This window comes from Candoia aspera, chromosome 4, assembly GCF_035149785.1.
Source record: "Candoia aspera isolate rCanAsp1 chromosome 4, rCanAsp1.hap2, whole genome shotgun sequence".
NCBI lineage: Eukaryota > Metazoa > Chordata > Lepidosauria > Squamata > Boidae > Candoia > Candoia aspera.
Window position 1 is genome coordinate 104612912 of NC_086156.1, and position 17689 is coordinate 104630600.

Sequence of the window (17689 nt, forward strand, 5' to 3'; positions counted from 1 at the left end):
AAAAAAGACATTCCTGAGGTACAGGTGGGGAAAGAAAATCACAGAAGGCAATTTGAAACTTAACTCGGCAGGAACTGGAGAGTGATTATAGGTTTGAAGGTGGGGAATTGGAAAAAGTTAGAAATGACTCATGGGGACACTGCAAACAAGCTGTCTTTGCTGCAACTGAAAGAAAGCTCCATTTCTAAATAACAACAACAACAACAGTAGTAGTGGTAATAATAATAATAATAATAATAATAATGACATTCCATATGCAAACAGAAAGACTTTATTGCATGAAGCTACCAGAGGAAAGACATTCAGGCAAAGCCTATAAAATAGATATTTTCCACTTTCCATCCATCCCAGAAATAATAATATGCACAGTTTCATTCTTGATTTTCAACCAAACATTTGGTAATGGAGGGGCAAAACCCCAGGATTTATCAGTTCACAGAACCTTTCTGGTGATCAGGAATCAACAGAGCAAGAACCCAACATTAATTATGTGGTTCAGAAATGCAATTCTCTTTAAAAATTCTGTATGTATGTACGTACGTATAGAAAATCAGGTTACCTCTGTTTCTTCAGGAGCCTAAAATTATGCTTCAGTTCAATTGCATATCACCAGTAAGGAGAGCAAAATATGGCCTGTTTTAAAATGAAAGATGGCCCTGCCAAACATCTCCTAGCAAAAACTGTGACCCTGTAAACATAATTTGGGCTTATAGCACTTTAAATGTCATGACTTCTCACAAACTATCTGAAGAAACGTAGTTTGGGGTAGCTGCAGACACTCCTGTACACCTTTTCCTGTGCAGAACCGTTAGCCCCAATCTCCCTCAGAAGGCCGAATAACTGAAAGTATGAGGTTAGACAAACCATATTAGGATTTTGATGGACACAATAGGAAAAGTAATTGTTCATATTGATTCTCAGCCACTAGATGGCAGTACAGAGCAAAAATAATAATAATAGAGACTGAAATCTAGAGTTGCCATATCTGAGCTGAGTGTCTACTAGGGAGCGTCAAAGTTGCATATCAGTGTTTCTCAAACTTGGCAGCTTTAAGACATGTGGACTTCATGTCTTAAGGTTGCCAAGTTTGAGAAACACTGCTTCAGATTTTCTGTATCGCTTTGCAGCCACCTTGTGGTCACCAGGTCCAGATATGGCAACAAAAGGTAAGCCTTCCACAGCTTGGATCCCCACAATTGCATTAGGACATCTCCCAGAGTTCCTGTCAGCCATGCCGACTGGGAATTCTGGGGAATCACAGTCCAAACCTATGTGGAGATCCCCAGGTTGGCTTAAGCTGTAGGAGATGAAGACTGAAAGAAGAGGGAGGGGCAAAGAGAAGTGAAAAAAAATGGCCAAGAGCAAATTGTAACTGAAATACACCACTGCACTAAAAAGGAAATGGGACCTTGAATCGTCTTGGCTTCTAAAGTAGCAAAAGATGTATAATCTCCAACTGACCACCATGGTCACCAGTGTTTCCAATGGTGGCTCCCTTCTTCTTCCTAAAGAGCTGCTTTGAAATGCACTGGCACGCCATTTATGCAGGCCACTTGGATCCGCTGGTTGCTAAGCCTGCCTCGATAGTTACAGTTGGGAGGCCCAGATCCTCCCCCCGTCACACGGCAGGCGGTGAGCTCAAAGAAGCTGTTGCTGTCATAGTAATTCTCACTAAAGTGGGTCCCCCCATTGCTGCAGATGGCATCCACTTCTGTAGGGTGCCCATGGATGAAGGTGTTGGAGGGCTTGCACTTGACGGTCGTCATTCCTCTTCGTTGCATCATCAGGTCGCAATAGCGCCGGGCATCCAGTTCGCTGTTGGTCTTTGGGAAGGCAACATGCTGCCGGTGGAATTTCTCATGACGGGTTTCTCTCTGGGCAAGAGTTGGCAAGGGCCCCAGGAGGGCCACAAACAGTAGCAACACTGAATAGGCCAGCATCTGAGACATAGTGTCAACTACACCTAAAAGAGAAAGGAATACAGATCGTAGAATGTATATCAGAGTGAGACTTGCACCCCAAACTATCCATCAGCAAAAACCCAGATGGCTTCGGATTTCCAGAACTTCTGAAGAGGCCTCGATTGAGGAAAGATGTGTTAGATAGGCATTGAAGGTTGGCTATTCCTAAGTGGCTGGGTGCAAACTACTGCCATGTTCTCCAGGCGTTGGCTGAGCTGCTGTGATGTCCTGCATTATATATGGACATTCAAAAAAGCAACAGTAGAATGTTGCAAGAGAATAGGTTTTGTGAAAGAAATGAAAGGTCCATTTAGTGGAGTAAAGTTCTCCCTAGAATGGACAGTGACAAAAACAAAGGTAGTGCCAGCAAGGTCAACAGGGTATTAAAAAGAAAGAAGAAGGTATGTCCCATAACAATTCTTCTACTGTAGTACCAGTTTCACAATATTTTTTTTTTAGTTTTATTGCCCTTGATCCTGTTACTGAGATAAACAGAGTATTTGCTCATGCGCTGCTGACAATGTTGTATCCAACCAACTCTGTGAGTTGAATGGGAGGGGAGAGAAAGGAGGCCAAAATCGGGAAAAAAGGGACACGAATAAGGACATTCTATTAGCCATTCATCTCTTTTTCTGTACCCTTTAAGATTGACTATGCGAAATTGCTTGCCTTACAAGATTTCTTTATAAAATATTCTCTATAAATCTTCAAGAATATATCTAAAAGCAAGAGCAATAAAAACAGTAAACAAAGAAGCAAAGGAACAAGATCAGTAAAGGTAGATACCAAGCACCCTTTGGAACAGAAGAAATAAAATCTCCACCTGTTGACTTATAAAGTGGTTCACATCAGCCACTGTTTCCTTAACTGAAAAATTCCCAGCTTTCAGGAGGATCTCTGAAGAAGAATCAAATGAACGGGAAGAAAAAAGAACGGAAAGGCTGAGTTTGAACACCGTCTCAGGGCTACAGACAGAGAAAACAAACAACGCGTAGAAGAGAAATTCCAGATCTCCTAGGCCCAAGGGATCAATTATTCCAGACAGTAGTAATTATAGGGGAGTAGATCTGAGCCAAACCTGGGAACTGCGTTTAGATGTCAAAATAGGGAAGAGGCAACTCCTCTTCCTCTTCAGAAACTGAAGTGGAAGCTGGAGAGATCCTGTTGGGGATCCTGTGGAATGGATTAGATGCAATGACCCAGCTGCCCCTTCCAACTGTGGTTGTATGATATTTCATCAAGGATGACCAGGAGGTTGGCCTAGATGTCCTCAAAAACATCTTCCGCTCCTAAGATTCTTGCTTTTACCTCCCCTTCCACCCACCATGCCCCAGGGAAGATCTCTAGTTCTTTTAGTAACTCACCTGTAACTGTGAGGCTGGATCGTCCACCCCTCTTTTGATTATTCTCAGTTGCTTTGCAGAAAAAAGCAGACACGGCTTTCTCTGTGAGCTGCCTTTTCTTCTCTGTAGAACTTGTGTGGAAGTCACGAGAAAGGAAGAGAACAACTTCTACCAAATCCTAAATTGCCAAAATATTTTGCAATTGGGCCTCTTGGGGAAAGGCGAGACTGTGAAAGGGGAAAGTTTACTGAACAATCAACAATGCAGAGATACAGAAACATAAGCTGGTTCTAAAAACTTGGTTGCTTGTTACCAAGAGCATCTGGCTCCTTTCTTTCTTTCTTTCTTTCTTTCTTTCTTTCTTTCTTTCTTTCTTTCTTTCTTTCTTTCTTTCTTTCATCTCCCTTGATGTGTTGGGATTATTAACTCTAATAATAAATCAGGTAGTAAGCACAGCCTGCCTGTGCAGCTGACAAAGTTAAGGCCAAAGAAAACAGAGAACATGTTAATATAACTCTTTTTTTTCCCCTTAACAGAGAAAAAAAACATCTGGAAGTGATTTAGTTGGTGGGGTAAAAGAAAACACTAGCAACTTGTTACTTAAGAGTTGTTACGTGTCATTTTTAGCAGGACCGCTGGGGGTAGGGCCTGGATACAAACAGCACTGACAAAAATCTGTCTAAGCTGCATCTTTGGATGAAAATAACAATAACAATAATATATTAAACTTGTATGCTGCCCAACTCTCAATGACTCTGGGTGGCTCATGGGAGCAATTCAATCTGAAACCCAGTTGAAAGGGTGCAGAGCGGGTTCTCAAGTCAAACAAGTCAGTAGAATGAAAGTAGAGTTGTGCCACAAGCCCCACCCCTTTTGTACATGTGTCGTGGTGTCACATGCACTTCCAGAAGGGTGGAGCATGTGATGCAATAGCAGGGTGCCTGTGAGTGTGAATCCAGTGTACTGACTCTTCAGCACCTAATTGGCCACAAGACGGCATACACTGAAACTGTTAAGTTTACTTAGAATCTCCTCTGTCTGCCTTTTCTGTACAGGTAGTCCTTGTTGACCCATAACTCCATCACTAAGCACCCATTTATGTTTGGGGCAAGAGCCTATGCTGCTTCTGTTGACCTCCTAGGGCTATTATGGGTAGTTCCCCCCTCCTTTGCTTTTGAACGGGATGTTGGAAGGGGGCCATACTTCAAAAGGTCATGGGTGGAGTCAGGAGAAAAAATAATTTTGATTTAGTTTTATTTATGATTGAATCATAGAGTTGGAAATGACCTCTGTATTATGGATGAAGGAGTTCTTCTGGTTGCATCCTTTTTCTTCCTTGTATTACTATTTTCATCAGTTCACACCTTTGCCTCATGGTATTATAGCAATCTCTTCAGACGCTGGTCTTAATGGTTCCCTAGAAATGTCTCGTAGTTAGGGGCATAGGCTCTTGGTATCAACAGACCAAGGACACCAAGGAGAAGAAGGCTAGGTCCCTTGGGAAGCATCCTCGTGTCCAACCCCAAAGGAGAACCTGCCAAAGCAGACAGTAAATGTTTCAGTTTGCCACCAGGATATGCTTCCTTCCTGGAATGGTTGGGATCTGAAGTAAGTTTACTCAGCCCAATCCTGAGCTGCAGATTTGGGGTAGGTTCACTTGGTGTGCCTCTCAATTTAGTATAAGTTATGTGGGGGGGGGAGGTCAAAATCTGCAAGGTGGTGGGCATGGTGTCACAGTGAACACCCCACCCTTTTTGTGCATTCTTCAGTTGTGACACTGCATCTGCCATCTTGCAAATTTGAACCCCCTGCAAATGCCCCTGATTTGATACCTGATCTACATTGGAACCGTATTTGTCTGGTCACTGATCTGCAGCTTCAATCTGTGTATGAGATAATGTTCATATTATACTTTATTGCTTTTATTTTTAAGCGATCCATCCTCTGAAGAATGAAGAGCAACATATATTCTTTCCCATTTCTAATTTTCACACTGTTTCTAGGAGGAAAGAAAATGTGCAACTCCAAAGTCAGTGGGTGAAATTTCAAAGAAGCAGAATCTCTTTGAAGTGGCAACAGGTCCTGGAAAACATTCCCTAAACTAAAACAGAAAAAACAATGACAGTAATAATGTGTGGCTTACTAACCCAGTAAAGCTCAGACATAACATTCCATGTGTTTTGGTCTAGCTTTGGCATTGAACTTGACAATCACTAAGACCAACATTGTCATATTTTGATAGTATGGATGTTTCTATCATGAATACAAACTTCATTCTGTGACTTCTGGAATATAGAAGGGAGACCTAAGTTGATGGTAGGAGAGGACCCTTGAAGAAACAGCCATCCAATAGCTCTGGCTTTTAAAAGGGCTTAATTAAAAACGCAGTTCAGTCTTTGCACATCACAAATTTCAGTCCCTTGCCAAGAGTGGCAGGGGGTGGGGCCTATCCAAAGTGGGTGGGGCCAAGGACAGAAAGAGAATGGATGCCAGAACCAAGAGGGGAATACGAATTAGAGTTGAATTCATCAAATGAGTAAGAAAAACGGGAATGGTGTTTTCAAGCAATGCTAATTACATGTTCAAAATAAATACATGAATAAATTAATGGGTGTTAGCAAGCATGATAGTACACCCCTTAAAACTGAAGATAAATTGACATTTGTGTTTTTGCATCTTTTAAAAAAGTTAAGTCAGCCACTCCAAAAATTATGTTTGAATAAATTGAGGAAGGAAATAAATGCATCTGAACTCTTGAGTTGGATCAGGACAACTTTGAAAGATTCTCTGGCTTTGGGGGACAAAGGGGGTTTCCTTCCAAACTAGCTATGACTTCCCCAAAAGTCATATAAACTTGGCAAGATTTTGGAGAGTCATATAAACTTGGCAAGATTTCAGACAGTTTGGAAACTATGCAATGGAGGTCAGTTTGCTTTCTTGCTTTTTTTATTCTTTATTTACTTTGGAAACTTTTATTTATTCTGGAAACGTTCATGTCCTGCCTCAGAATTCAGTTTTAATTGGTTTGCAATGTTTTTCTGTGTGTGTGTGTGTTTTCCTAACACCAGATGGGATCTCTTTAAGCAAAGATAAACCCTGTGGCATCTCTGAATTTGCTAATCCTTCCATTTTAATTCGGATGTAGGTTAGAATACCCTGAACTACAGAAACAGATTGTTCTGTTCAGAACTGATCACTTTTGTGCTTTTTTTCAATCTTTGGGTCAATTTGGCAGGATCAGCATGGCAGATAGGCTTTGTCCAGTAATAGCTTTTTCCCCAGGTGTGGCTGATCCCTAAAAAAATACAACTGCAAGAGAAAATTAGGAGAAAAGATTATGTAAAGCAAACCTGTCAATTTAGGTTTTATTAGCACTGCATTTCCCCAAGCACCAATTTATTCTAGCCTCTTTCACCACAGTTTGTGAATAGGGCAACAAGTTCAAGAGGAAAATTCATTTATTGCTTGAATTGAATTCCAAGCAAATGAGCATTTGGATTTGTGGAATGTCTGGATTCTAAGAATAGATGACCTTGAATTTGAGAGCTGTTATTGTTGCAAGAACTGATTCATGTAAAGGATGTTTGAGATTTTTTTTTTTAAATCTAACCCTAAACTGCCTTGATTATCTTAGCCTAGTTTAGGCTGTTGATTACTTAGATAGTATCTGCAAATATTTGCTGTGGCCCGAGAGACCTAAGACAACGAAATGAAATCAATCAAGTAAAAGATGCAAATGAATCCTTTGGAGGACAATAGGAACTGAAGAACATGCAACAGAAATCAAATATCTTTTGGCTTTTTTTAATGCCATTTTTATTTTATTTTATTTTATTTATGCCATTTATATAGCCATTCTAAAACCTGTCCAATGGTGCACCAAGCAAAGGACTAGGTGACTCTTAACACCTTTCAACTCTAAGCTGTTGCTTTTTGAAAGGTTGTTCTATATTTTTATGCATGCTTCCATTGTTATTGTTACATAATTTTATGTCTCTTGATTGTGTTGGGTAAAAAATGGAATAAAGACAGACACACAGATATCTCTGGTCTAACTGGGATTGTCGAAGACAGTGTTTCTCAGCCTTGACCACTTTAAGATGTGTAGACTTCAACTCCCAGATTTCCCCAGCCAACATGCAAATTTGGAAGGATCTGCTCTAATTATTCAGGTTATAAAAAGAGACGGTAGGAGAATTGTACTTCCAGACTTGCAAGATTCTGTTAATGTAACCTTACAATAAAGATAGAGCTAGTGTCATGTGCGCCGTTTCAATGTACTTGATGCATCGTAACGTTTCGCATGTCATTAATTGGATGCGTGTTTCATTTGTCTAGGGAGGATGGGAACGATTATATTTTGGCTTTGCTTTGGAATGTGTTTGTGTTATCTACTGCGCTCAAGGTTACTTTCCCAGGCTAGCAACTCTGACGATTGCTAGCACCTGTGCCGGGCGGGGCTGTTACGAGGGAGGCGGGATACGTTTGAAGCAAGGGTTTAAGTTTGTATTTGGCGCGCTTTTGCTCATTCTCAGCTTTCTCTGTATTTGCTTTTAGTACTTTAATAAATCAGATTTCATTTAGCATCCTCTTGTGAGTCTGAGTATTTGGGGCTAGGGCAATCATTACATAAAGCTGAGAAACTCAGTTCCTAACTCCGCTGGCCCCTGTCCAAGGAAGACAAGCGTCTAACTTGTGAGGGAGAGAGCCCGCGATGACCGAACCCGAAATCGTGATGATGGAGGAAGGGGAACCGGACTCGACCGTGCGGCCGTCCGGCCGACCGTCCCAAGGAGGGGAGCTGTCCGCCATCAGAGAGGAGGCGAGCTCCGGGTCGGAGAGCGAAGCCGGGGGGCTGAAAACGGCCCCGGAGACCACCGTGAATTCTCCGGGCGAGCTGCTCACCTGGGATGAGACCCGAGGAGATGCCACAGCAGCGGGGGGCCCATCCTGGAGGCAGAGATACCCCTTATCCCCCAACGTGGTGCAGGTGCAGCCAACGGAGGGCTCACCCACTCCGGATCGAATCAGAGTGCTGGAGTCGAAAATGGATTCGTTGGAGGCTATTCTGAAACAGCTGAGCTTGGATGTAACCTCGATGCGAGAGCTCCGGGAAGAATCCAGCCAGAGGCATTCAACCCCTTCCTCCCAGGGGCTGACCCCGGAACGGCGACGGGTGGTGCGGAGGCGCGAAGGGGACCAGTCGGTCCAGATGGAAATCGCAGCATCGCCCGGGCGATCGCCCCGGGGCCCCGTGCCGCCCCGAGTCAGGGAAGCACCAGCCGCAGCAGCACCGGTGGTGGGGCGCAGCCCGGCAGGAGGCGGCATGCGAGACTTCCCTGTCAAGTTTGATGGGGACCCGACCAAACTCTCGTTCTTCCTGACGAATGCGAAAGCTTATATGGAGGAATGGGGGGCGGTTTTCCAATCGGAGAAGGCAAGAATCATCACCATTGCCACCAAACTGAAGGGGAGGGCGGCAGACTGGTATGTCCAGATGTGCCAGTCGGAAGCGCCTGAACTGGAAAATCTCGAGGAGTTCCTCTGGGCGTTGAAGCAACACTTCGAGGACCCCTTAGCAAAGGAGAGAGCAAAGCGAGCCCTGAAGGAACTCAAACAGGGGTCCCGATCAGTGGCCGATTATGCTTTGGAGTTTAAAGCGCTAGCTGGGAAGGTGGATGACTGGTCCCAAGCAACCATTATCGAGCTCTTCAAAGATGGCTTGAATACCGAGGTGCTGCGCTGGTCCCTGGGGAGGGACGACCCATACACGCTGTATGAGTGGATCCTGCTAGCAGGAAGGGCTGAACATGCCCAAGAGGTCTTTGCCCAGCGGAAGACCGCCAAGTCGGGGCGGGAGATGAAGCCCAGCCGCACATCGACCACCGGGGGAAAACCGGGACAACGACCCTGGGACGAGGAGCGTGAGAAGCGGTACGCCAAAGGATTGTGCCTGAGATGTGGTAAGGAGGGGCATCGAGTGGCAGCATGCCCGAAGGCAAAGGTGGAGGAACGGCCCGGAAAACCGCCGGCGAAGTCCCCTGCGTTGCCGAGGAAACAGAAAGCTGCGGTGGCTGAGACCGAGGGAGACGATGTGATGTTCTACGAAATTGAAGGGGAGACTCCTGGGTGTGCTTCTTGTCTGGACTATCATGCAAGGCTGACAAAAATTGTCTCTCCTCTTTGTGGATCCTTAACCCAACCTTTACTGCCTCCTTATTGCCTCTAGTCACTGCAGTCCTTGACTTCTCTCCAAAAAATCTCATGGATCTTTATATCCCCTGAGGCTACCCTTGGACAGGGTCAGAATAAAGGGGGAAATACTCCTTTTGTGTTGGTACCTCTAAGGACAACTTAAGTCTATCACACTCATGAGCTTGGAAGGAGATGGAAGATCATGAGGAACACAGTGTCAGCCTTTCATAGTGGACTAGGCTTAGACACCAAGTTATGAATACAGAAACTATTTTTATTATAGGGGTATAGTAACAGAATCTTGCAAATCTGAATGTCTCTCCCTCCTCCGTGCCTTCATCCTAAAGAGAACTAGGGAGGGTCAAATCCAAGACGCTTTCTCAAATTACATGCCTGCTTTGGACTCAGATTTATCTGACTGTTGTCTTGGCTGTGGCTCTTCCTCCTGTTCCTCAAGGTTTTTCTCACTGCCCATTACACCTAGTAGAAAAAAGGGCTTGCCAATGCACATTTGTGTCATGGTTAGGGGCGAGTGGAGAAAGGCCTTGGGCAGAGTTGTGTTTTCCATTCTTCTTGAGGTAGCAAGCACATGAAAATGGTACAGTATGTGCTAAAATACATATACTGTACCACAATAAACCAATCCACCAAAAGCCCTCCAAAATCTCTGCTCCATGATGGCCCTCCCTGCAAATACCATCTGTGTTCGCAGCCCTCAAAATTTTTCCCAACTCTTACTCTGCCTTGAGTTTTCTTTGCTCTGCATTAAAATGAAATAAACCTCATTCAAACTTCTTGGTCAAAGTGTCTCCAAGATGTTTGTAGAAGAGAAAGTAGAAGAAACAAAGAGGTTAAAAGATCGCCTTTGTTGTTGGTCATGGACTACTGATGCGATTACAAAGGTGGTAGCTTCCAATGCATTCCAACTTTTTAGAAAAGTTAAGATTTCTAAGTACAGACAAGCCTAATCCAGCTCAGTGAGTATCAAAATCTCCCATAAGAAAATCAGCTCTTCATCTTGGCTTTTTCTGGTCTTAGACTCACCTGAATGTGATCTTGAAGAGACAGGTTCTCAAACTTCACTTTGGGAGTCTTCCTCTGTCCTTTTGCTCAATGGAGCACATTATATAAATGGTCCCCCAGCTAGGGAGAGGGGGAGAAGGAAAGAATTGCAAGTGGCCCCCCTTCCAAAAAAGAGGAAGTAAGTATGGACAGAGATTAATTTCAAAACAGAAAAAAAAAAGCTCAAATCATGCAAGGACATTCTGGAAGACAGCCTGTTTCTCCATGAAAATGTTTCACAGCTGGATCCAAGCAATGCTGTTGCCTTATCACCAATGGTGAAACAGCAGCTGAAAGAGACATCAATACCTGAAGTTTCTCAATCAGTAGAGTTGTCTCTAAACAGTGCCTACTGCTCACTTGTACACATCTGAAGAGTTTGCAAGGAGGACGATGTGATTTCCAGCATGGTTCTTGCATTAAAATCAATTTTAGCTAATTTGCACATCTATTATTTGTGTGTAATGAATCACACTTCGAGATTCCTATTTGCCTTTTGCAAAAGGCAAATTGTCAGGGAGAATTTTGTAAAAAAAAAAAAAAGCATATCATTAGAGCAAGGCATAAAAGCCATGTGTATATTAGAAAAACTGCATTATAAATTTGTATGTGTGTGTGTGTGTGTGTATGTGTGTATATATATATATATATATATATATATATATATATATATATTTCCTATGAAATAGAAAGGCATTTTTGTCTTTTTAAAAATTCCAAAATGGTGCATTTATTCATTCATTTCTTGGGAAAGTTGGCAAGAAAACTTCAGAGTGCTGTTCAAGAAGCATTTTGCTTTTTTGACCTATGTCTTTATTTAGAAGAGATACAAGTGGCTTATAATAAATAGATGCAAGTCAGGATTTCCAATGTGATTGGCAATTATTTATTTTATATGCAAAGGAGAGAAAGAGAAAGAGAGCATACAAAAGGGGTGAAGCTTGCATCAGGACCAGGCAATGCTGCTTTCATTGTTTGTCCCCTACCCTCCAGGAACAACTCTGACTTCGTACATATCCATATCATGTTATAGATACATCATTAGCATTTATACCAGATTTCTAGATAGGAAAATGTTGGAGAAATAAAGATATAAAGAAGCATTTGCAGTCCAGTTTTCCAAACAGTTATCAGCTTGGTAGAGCCTGTAATAAAATATTTGCTCACCTATAGAAAATAACGTAATTTCTTCAGTCTGTGGTAGTTGATAGAGAAAATGCATCTTTTCTATCTTTTCTGACAGGAAGGCAAAACTAGCTCTACTTCTTCAGATTATATTTATTCCATTACACCAATTGTGACAGGATAGAGGCAGAGCTGGCATCAATGTGGATCAGAGGGGTGAAGAATTCACCAGTACCAGCACTGGTTTTCCACTAGGGACCACCACCATCTGTCATTCTCCAGAATGCATCTAAAACAACGCTACGTCTTAATGTTCTATCCTTCCCAGCAAGCCTATGGGGACATAAAGATGGTGAGAACAGGAATGAGAATTTTGGGCAAAATGGTAACATTTGCTGTGCCTTTAGCCTGAAATTCTCTCTCAACCCAGATGTGAAAGAAGGCAGGATGTTGCCCTAATTTGCACCATAGAATCCTCTCATTAAATCCTGGCTTTTCCAAATTTGTCCCTTTAGCATACCTCTACCTATAACACTATTTAAATTACCTCCCATATGGTATGAATGTTTCCTCATCCCCATTACATTTCCCCTAGAAAACATGTTTCTGTAATGAATCTCTTGTGATTGTGTTTTGGGGTTGGTTGGTTGGTTTTGTGATTCTGTGTGTGTGTGTGTGTGACTCTACTTGCCTCATTAAATCAGAGAAATGGATGTCTGAACACCAACCTGTTGGTGGTTGGGGTTGACTGGAATTCCCTCAACAGCCTTCTGGTTAGCTAATAAAACTTTGGTCAATCTTTGGAAACTGTTATGATCACAAAGCATGCTTTTTCATAACTTTAAGATCCAGGGGAATGGTGGAATCAGTGCTGTGCTATGCATGTACAAGACCATAAAACAAAAGAGAAAAATAGGGCTGCAACAAACTCTGGAGTTCCCTGGCTTTAATTTTACGCTGTTAAAAAATGGAAACATCATTTATCTCCCTTTCAAGGTCTCAGGGTGATTTTTGCTAGAGATCCATCAGTTGGGTGAACAGTAATATGATTCCTATATGTGTAAAAAATAAACAAAAATAGCATTAATAAAGTAGTTAATTAATTAATAAGCTATTGCATGTGCAGGAGACGATCCAGAGAAAGAGCCATGTGAGTTAGGTGCATGAATTTATAGCGGGCAGAGTTGGATTTGGCAAGGTGGAAGTCTGGGACCAGAGAAGACTGCCGTGCAAACAAATGAAGGTGCCATGATCCCAGCCAGAAAGAAGGGTGTTAGGATGAAAAGTCAGAAGAAACAAACTCAGCATTTAAAACTTGAGCACACAGACTTGGGTAGGTACGTAGGTTCTTAGACTGCAGAAGCCAGTCTGTCATCATTAGAGCTATTTATTTTCTATAGTAAAAATGTCCCTACTCAATCCATGTCCAGAACTCAAGTCCGTAGCATTTGCAAGAGGGGACGGTGTTCAGCAGTGGCAAGATAATGTAGGGTTGGAGTGTCACACCTCACAATGCTCCATCAACCAACTTGCTGAGGTTGAACCTTTCTCCCCCACCCCCATGTACTCTGTGTGTGTGTGTGTGTGTGTGACTGCAGTTTTGTGATCCTAGACAAGGAGACAGTGCAGTAACTATTGAGCTGACATCCAGGAATTCAATGCCTTGAATATATGACTATACTCTGTGCAATTCACTAGAAACTACGCTTGCTGTCAGGCTGAGTTTCTGTGGTTGTTTTTATGGGGTGTATATTTGATGAACCAAAATGTTCCCTAGAAGTGAAGTTAACTAGGCTCAGACTCTCGTACTTTGGGCACATCACCAGGAAAGACCGATGGCTTGAAAAGGACATCGTGTTTGGTAAAGTCGAGGGCCAGTGGAAAAGAAAAAAGTGCGATGGGTTGATACTGTTACCGCATGGATACAAACATTGGAACGGTCAGGCATACGGCACAAGACCGAACAGCATTTCGTTCTGACAGCACAAATATGGGAAAGCAAAATAATGGCAATTCACATTTAAGGGAATTTTGGGACAAAGGGAAGGTTGACATGTATCAGCACAAGGTGAAAGGCGCAATAAACGCAGGACAAAAGCAGTTGTGTCCGTACTAGGCCTAGGCCAATCTTGAAGAATGAGTGGATGAATTTACTTTCTGTTCTTGGGGAAGATGTATAGCAGTGGGGATGAGGCAGCTTTTTCACATTTTTTTCTTTTTAAAAAATATTGAAGTAAGCCAGTAAGAGAGCCAGTTTGGTCTAGTGGTTAAGGTGCTGGGCTAGAAACCAGGAGACTGTGAGTTCTAGTCCCACCTTAAGCATGAAAGCTGGCTGGGTGACCTTGGGCCAGTCCCTCTCTCTCAGCCCAAGAGCCAATCAGGCGTGGTATGAGAGTTCTAGTCCCGCCTTAGGCATGAAAGCTGGCTGGGTGACTTTGGGCCAGTCCCTCTCTCTCAGCCCAAGAGCCAATCAGGCATGGTATGAGAGTTCTAGTCCCGCCTTAGGCATGAAAGCTGGCTGGGTGACCTTGGGCCAGTCCCTCTCTCTCAGCCCAAGAGCCAATCAGGCATGGTATGAGAGTTCTAGTCCCGCCTTAGGCATGAAAGCTGGCTGGGTGACTTTGGGCCAGTCCCTCTCTCTCAGCCCAAGAGCCAATCAGGCATGGTATGAGAGTTCTAGTCCCGCCTTAGGCATGAAAGCTGGCTGGGTGACCTTGGGCCAGTCCCTCTCTCTCAGCCCAAGAGCCAATCAGGCATGGTATGAGAGTTCTAGTCCCGCCTTAGGCATGAAAGCTGGCTGGGTGACCTTGGGCCAGTCCCTCTCTCTCAGCCCAAGAGCCAATCAGGCATGGTATGAGAGTTCTAGTCCCGCCTTAGGCATGAAAGCTGGCTGGGTGACTTTGGGCCAGTCCCTCCCTCTCATCCCAACTCACCTCACAGGGTTGTTGTTGTGGGGAAAATAGGAGGAGGAAGGAGTATTAGGTATGTCCCACACCCTGAGTTATTTGTAAAAATAATAAAGGTGGGATAAAAAATAAAATTTTTAAAAAAGCTTATTTGGGGCGATAAGTCTCATCATGGGGCGGCAGGTTCTGGCAAGCAACCATCAGTGGCCCAAATTAGATGAAGGACAAAAGCATTCTAAGTTCTGATAATCAGAAGAAGAGACCCCCAGTGGTAAAGAAGTTTTGGAAAGAAACTTCCACTTCCCACCTGGGGTTGCTTTTCTGCTTGAAACACTTGGGTATCTAAGCAAATTTGCCTTTTCAAAGTCTCCCTGAAAATCGTATTGAAAATATTCTCCAGCGATGACACTGCGGAGAGTGTCTGCTATCTTAAAATCAAGGTTAAATGTGTTTGATATTAAATAATATCAGCCCATATAAAACATGATTGAGTCCTACTCAGATTAAAAAATGGCACTGGGTCAAGAGGACTTGGGATCTTTCAGGAGCCTGCCTCTCCTCCAGCCTGGCTTTTCATCAGCTATCCACTCTTATAAGGCATAATGATAAACTTTTCATTGAAGAAACAGTGGGAAGAAAGTGGATAGATCACCGTAGAGCTTGTTAGGTGAGAAAGGCTTCAACATGGTGCAGGCATGAGAGCTGGTTGCACATGAAGGTGATTTTATATGTCAGGGTTTCTAAACCAGCGTTCCATGGAAGCCTGAGTTTCCGCGAGAGGTCCCTAGAGGTTCCCTGGCAGATCATGATGTATTTAAATTATTATTTCAAATTCAGGCAACTCCATATTAAAGAGGTAAGTTTCATTCTTCATTTTTAGCTTAAGAACATGGTTAATACTTATATTCAGGCCTACACATGAAACAAATATAGTAATTTTGTAACTTCTGGCCTAGATTTGAGCCTGAATGCACCCGAGGCCTGAAAAATATTTCAAGGGCTCCTCCAGGGTCAAAAGGTTGAGAAAGGCTGTTATCTATATTATTCAGAAATGCTGATGGGATATCTTTGAAAACATTTGGGTAGACAAAATACTGTTCTGAACACTACAAAAGGAACTTTGAATCCTAGAAAATTGGAGGGTTTCAGAGGTTAGTAGAAAAAAAAGGAGAAGAAACTACTGACAGTGCAGAGCAGGGATTGAAATCAAAAGAATGGTACCCCTCTCTTGATTAAAACTAATTTTGCAGCCACTGAAGTATTGTTTCCAAACTGTTACTTTATTTTTTAATAAAGGCAAGCCCCACAAACCAAACATGTATATATAAAGAAACCTGAAATGGGAGCAGGCTGGCATGAGCAAAAAGTACGGACAGTTTAACGCACACTGAATATGCTTGTCCTTCCTTGCTAAAAAGCAAAACCATCTGAGAACGGAAATGCTTTGTTTTTCTTTATGGAATAGGGATGGGCAGAGCAGATGTTCAATGCAACTCCATTCTTGGTTGGTTTGTTGCTTTGCTCACATCCAAGCAACACAAAAAGCTCAAGAGGCTAAAAAGACCGAAAACAGCTTTAAGTCAGAGACCGGAGAAAATGTGATACACAATTAGGAACCAAAGATTAATTTTGCACAGAGGAGCTGACATCAAGGGATGCCACAATGCCTGGCAGGTCATTCATCTTCCTGCACATTCGTCATTGCGGCATCTTCATTTTGGAATACTGCAATGCCTTCCTCATAGCGTACAGGTTTTCCATACACGCACATGATGACTATTTTTTTGGGTGAACTAGTTTCTCTGTAGTCACAAGGTGGCCGCATGCCAGAACCTTTCAAACTGCAAGTGGTGACCCGAAATAGCCTCATGCTACACCGCAGTTCATTCCCATAAGGCACCCCTTTTTCAGCACACACAGCAATGATGTCAGCCTTGGTGTCATGTATAAAGCTATTGACCTGCTTGCATTTGGGTCTGGTCATCCCCCGTCTTTGCATCATGGCATTGCAGTAGCGGTTTCCAACACTGCTCTTCGGATTGTCATAGTGCTTCATGAGAAAGTCCTCATAGTTAGCGGCAAAGGATCCCAGAATTAGTACCGTTGTTAGGAGGAGAAGCAGAGCATGGCCGGATTCTTTGAAAGGCACCATCATCTCTGCAGTAGCCGAAAGAAGGGGAGAGAATGTTTGAATGGTTCAGTTGGGGATATTTGGAGCTGTAATATAGATTTGCCCTTTTGATTTCTTGGCTGCCTGGTTTATAAAGGATATTCACTGTTGGGTGCAGACATTGGGAGTCTCTGACAGAGTCTCCCGTGCCTTGATTTCATTTATTTCTAGCCTCAGAGGGCAGCAAGGAATTTTATTATTGTCAGCCACCCAGAGTCACTGGTCTGAGATGGGTGGCTATATAAATTGAATGAATGAATGGATAAATAAATAAATAAATAAATAAATAAAGCAAGCTGAGCTTTGGGCCAGTGGCTGTTTATATGGTTAACAGGGTGATAAATGGTATGGGTTACAATATATTATGTTATGTTATTTATTTATTTATTTATCTTTAATAATTTTTATTGCTTTTTAATTAATATCAGAAAAAAGAAAGACATAATAATAATAATAATAATAATGATACATAAACTATCAAGAAGAAAAAAACATTAAAAAGTGCTCTTACAAAAAAATGAAGACATACAACAAAGGAAAAAAACTGAGCATAGTATATCATTATAACAGTAAACAGTTAGAAATCTATATATATTTATCTAATGCAAATATTATTCAGATGTGTGTGTGTGTGTATGTATGTATATATATATATGTGTGTGTGTGTGTGTGTATATATATATATATATATATATTTCTAATGCATTTATATCACACACAGAAACATATATATTACCCTACTGTATTTTGTATAAATGAGTCCCATGTTTCATTATACTTGTCCATACAAAGTCTACGTCTGTAGACAATCTGCTCATGAATAGCAAGTGCAATCAGGTCTTCAATCCATTGAGTAAGTGGGGCCATACATTTATCTTTTCAATGCTGCAATATCAATCTTTTGGCCATAGTAAGGGCATGGAGAAT

The 17689-nt window shown here is 42.4% G+C and overlaps 2 protein-coding genes across 2 annotated transcripts; both read right to left on the reverse strand.

The window, feature by feature from the left end:
• Window positions 1-248: 248 nt before the first annotated feature.
• Window positions 249-3537, reverse strand: LOC134495796 (ribonuclease-like). The gene is made up of 2 exons (XM_063301452.1): window positions 3326-3537; window positions 249-1963 (listed from the first exon to the last, which is right to left on the reverse strand). The coding sequence occupies exon 2, from the start codon at window positions 1947-1949 to the stop codon at window positions 1506-1508; it is 444 nt and encodes a 147-aa protein (XP_063157522.1). The 5' UTR covers window positions 1950-1963; window positions 3326-3537; the 3' UTR covers window positions 249-1505.
• Window positions 3538-16267: 12730 nt separating this feature from the next.
• LOC134496838 (ribonuclease-like) lies at window positions 16268-16747 on the reverse strand. The gene has a single exon (XM_063302552.1). It carries the CDS (start codon window positions 16745-16747, stop codon window positions 16268-16270), a length of 480 nt encoding a protein of 159 aa, XP_063158622.1.
• Window positions 16748-17689: the final 942 nt, after the last annotated feature.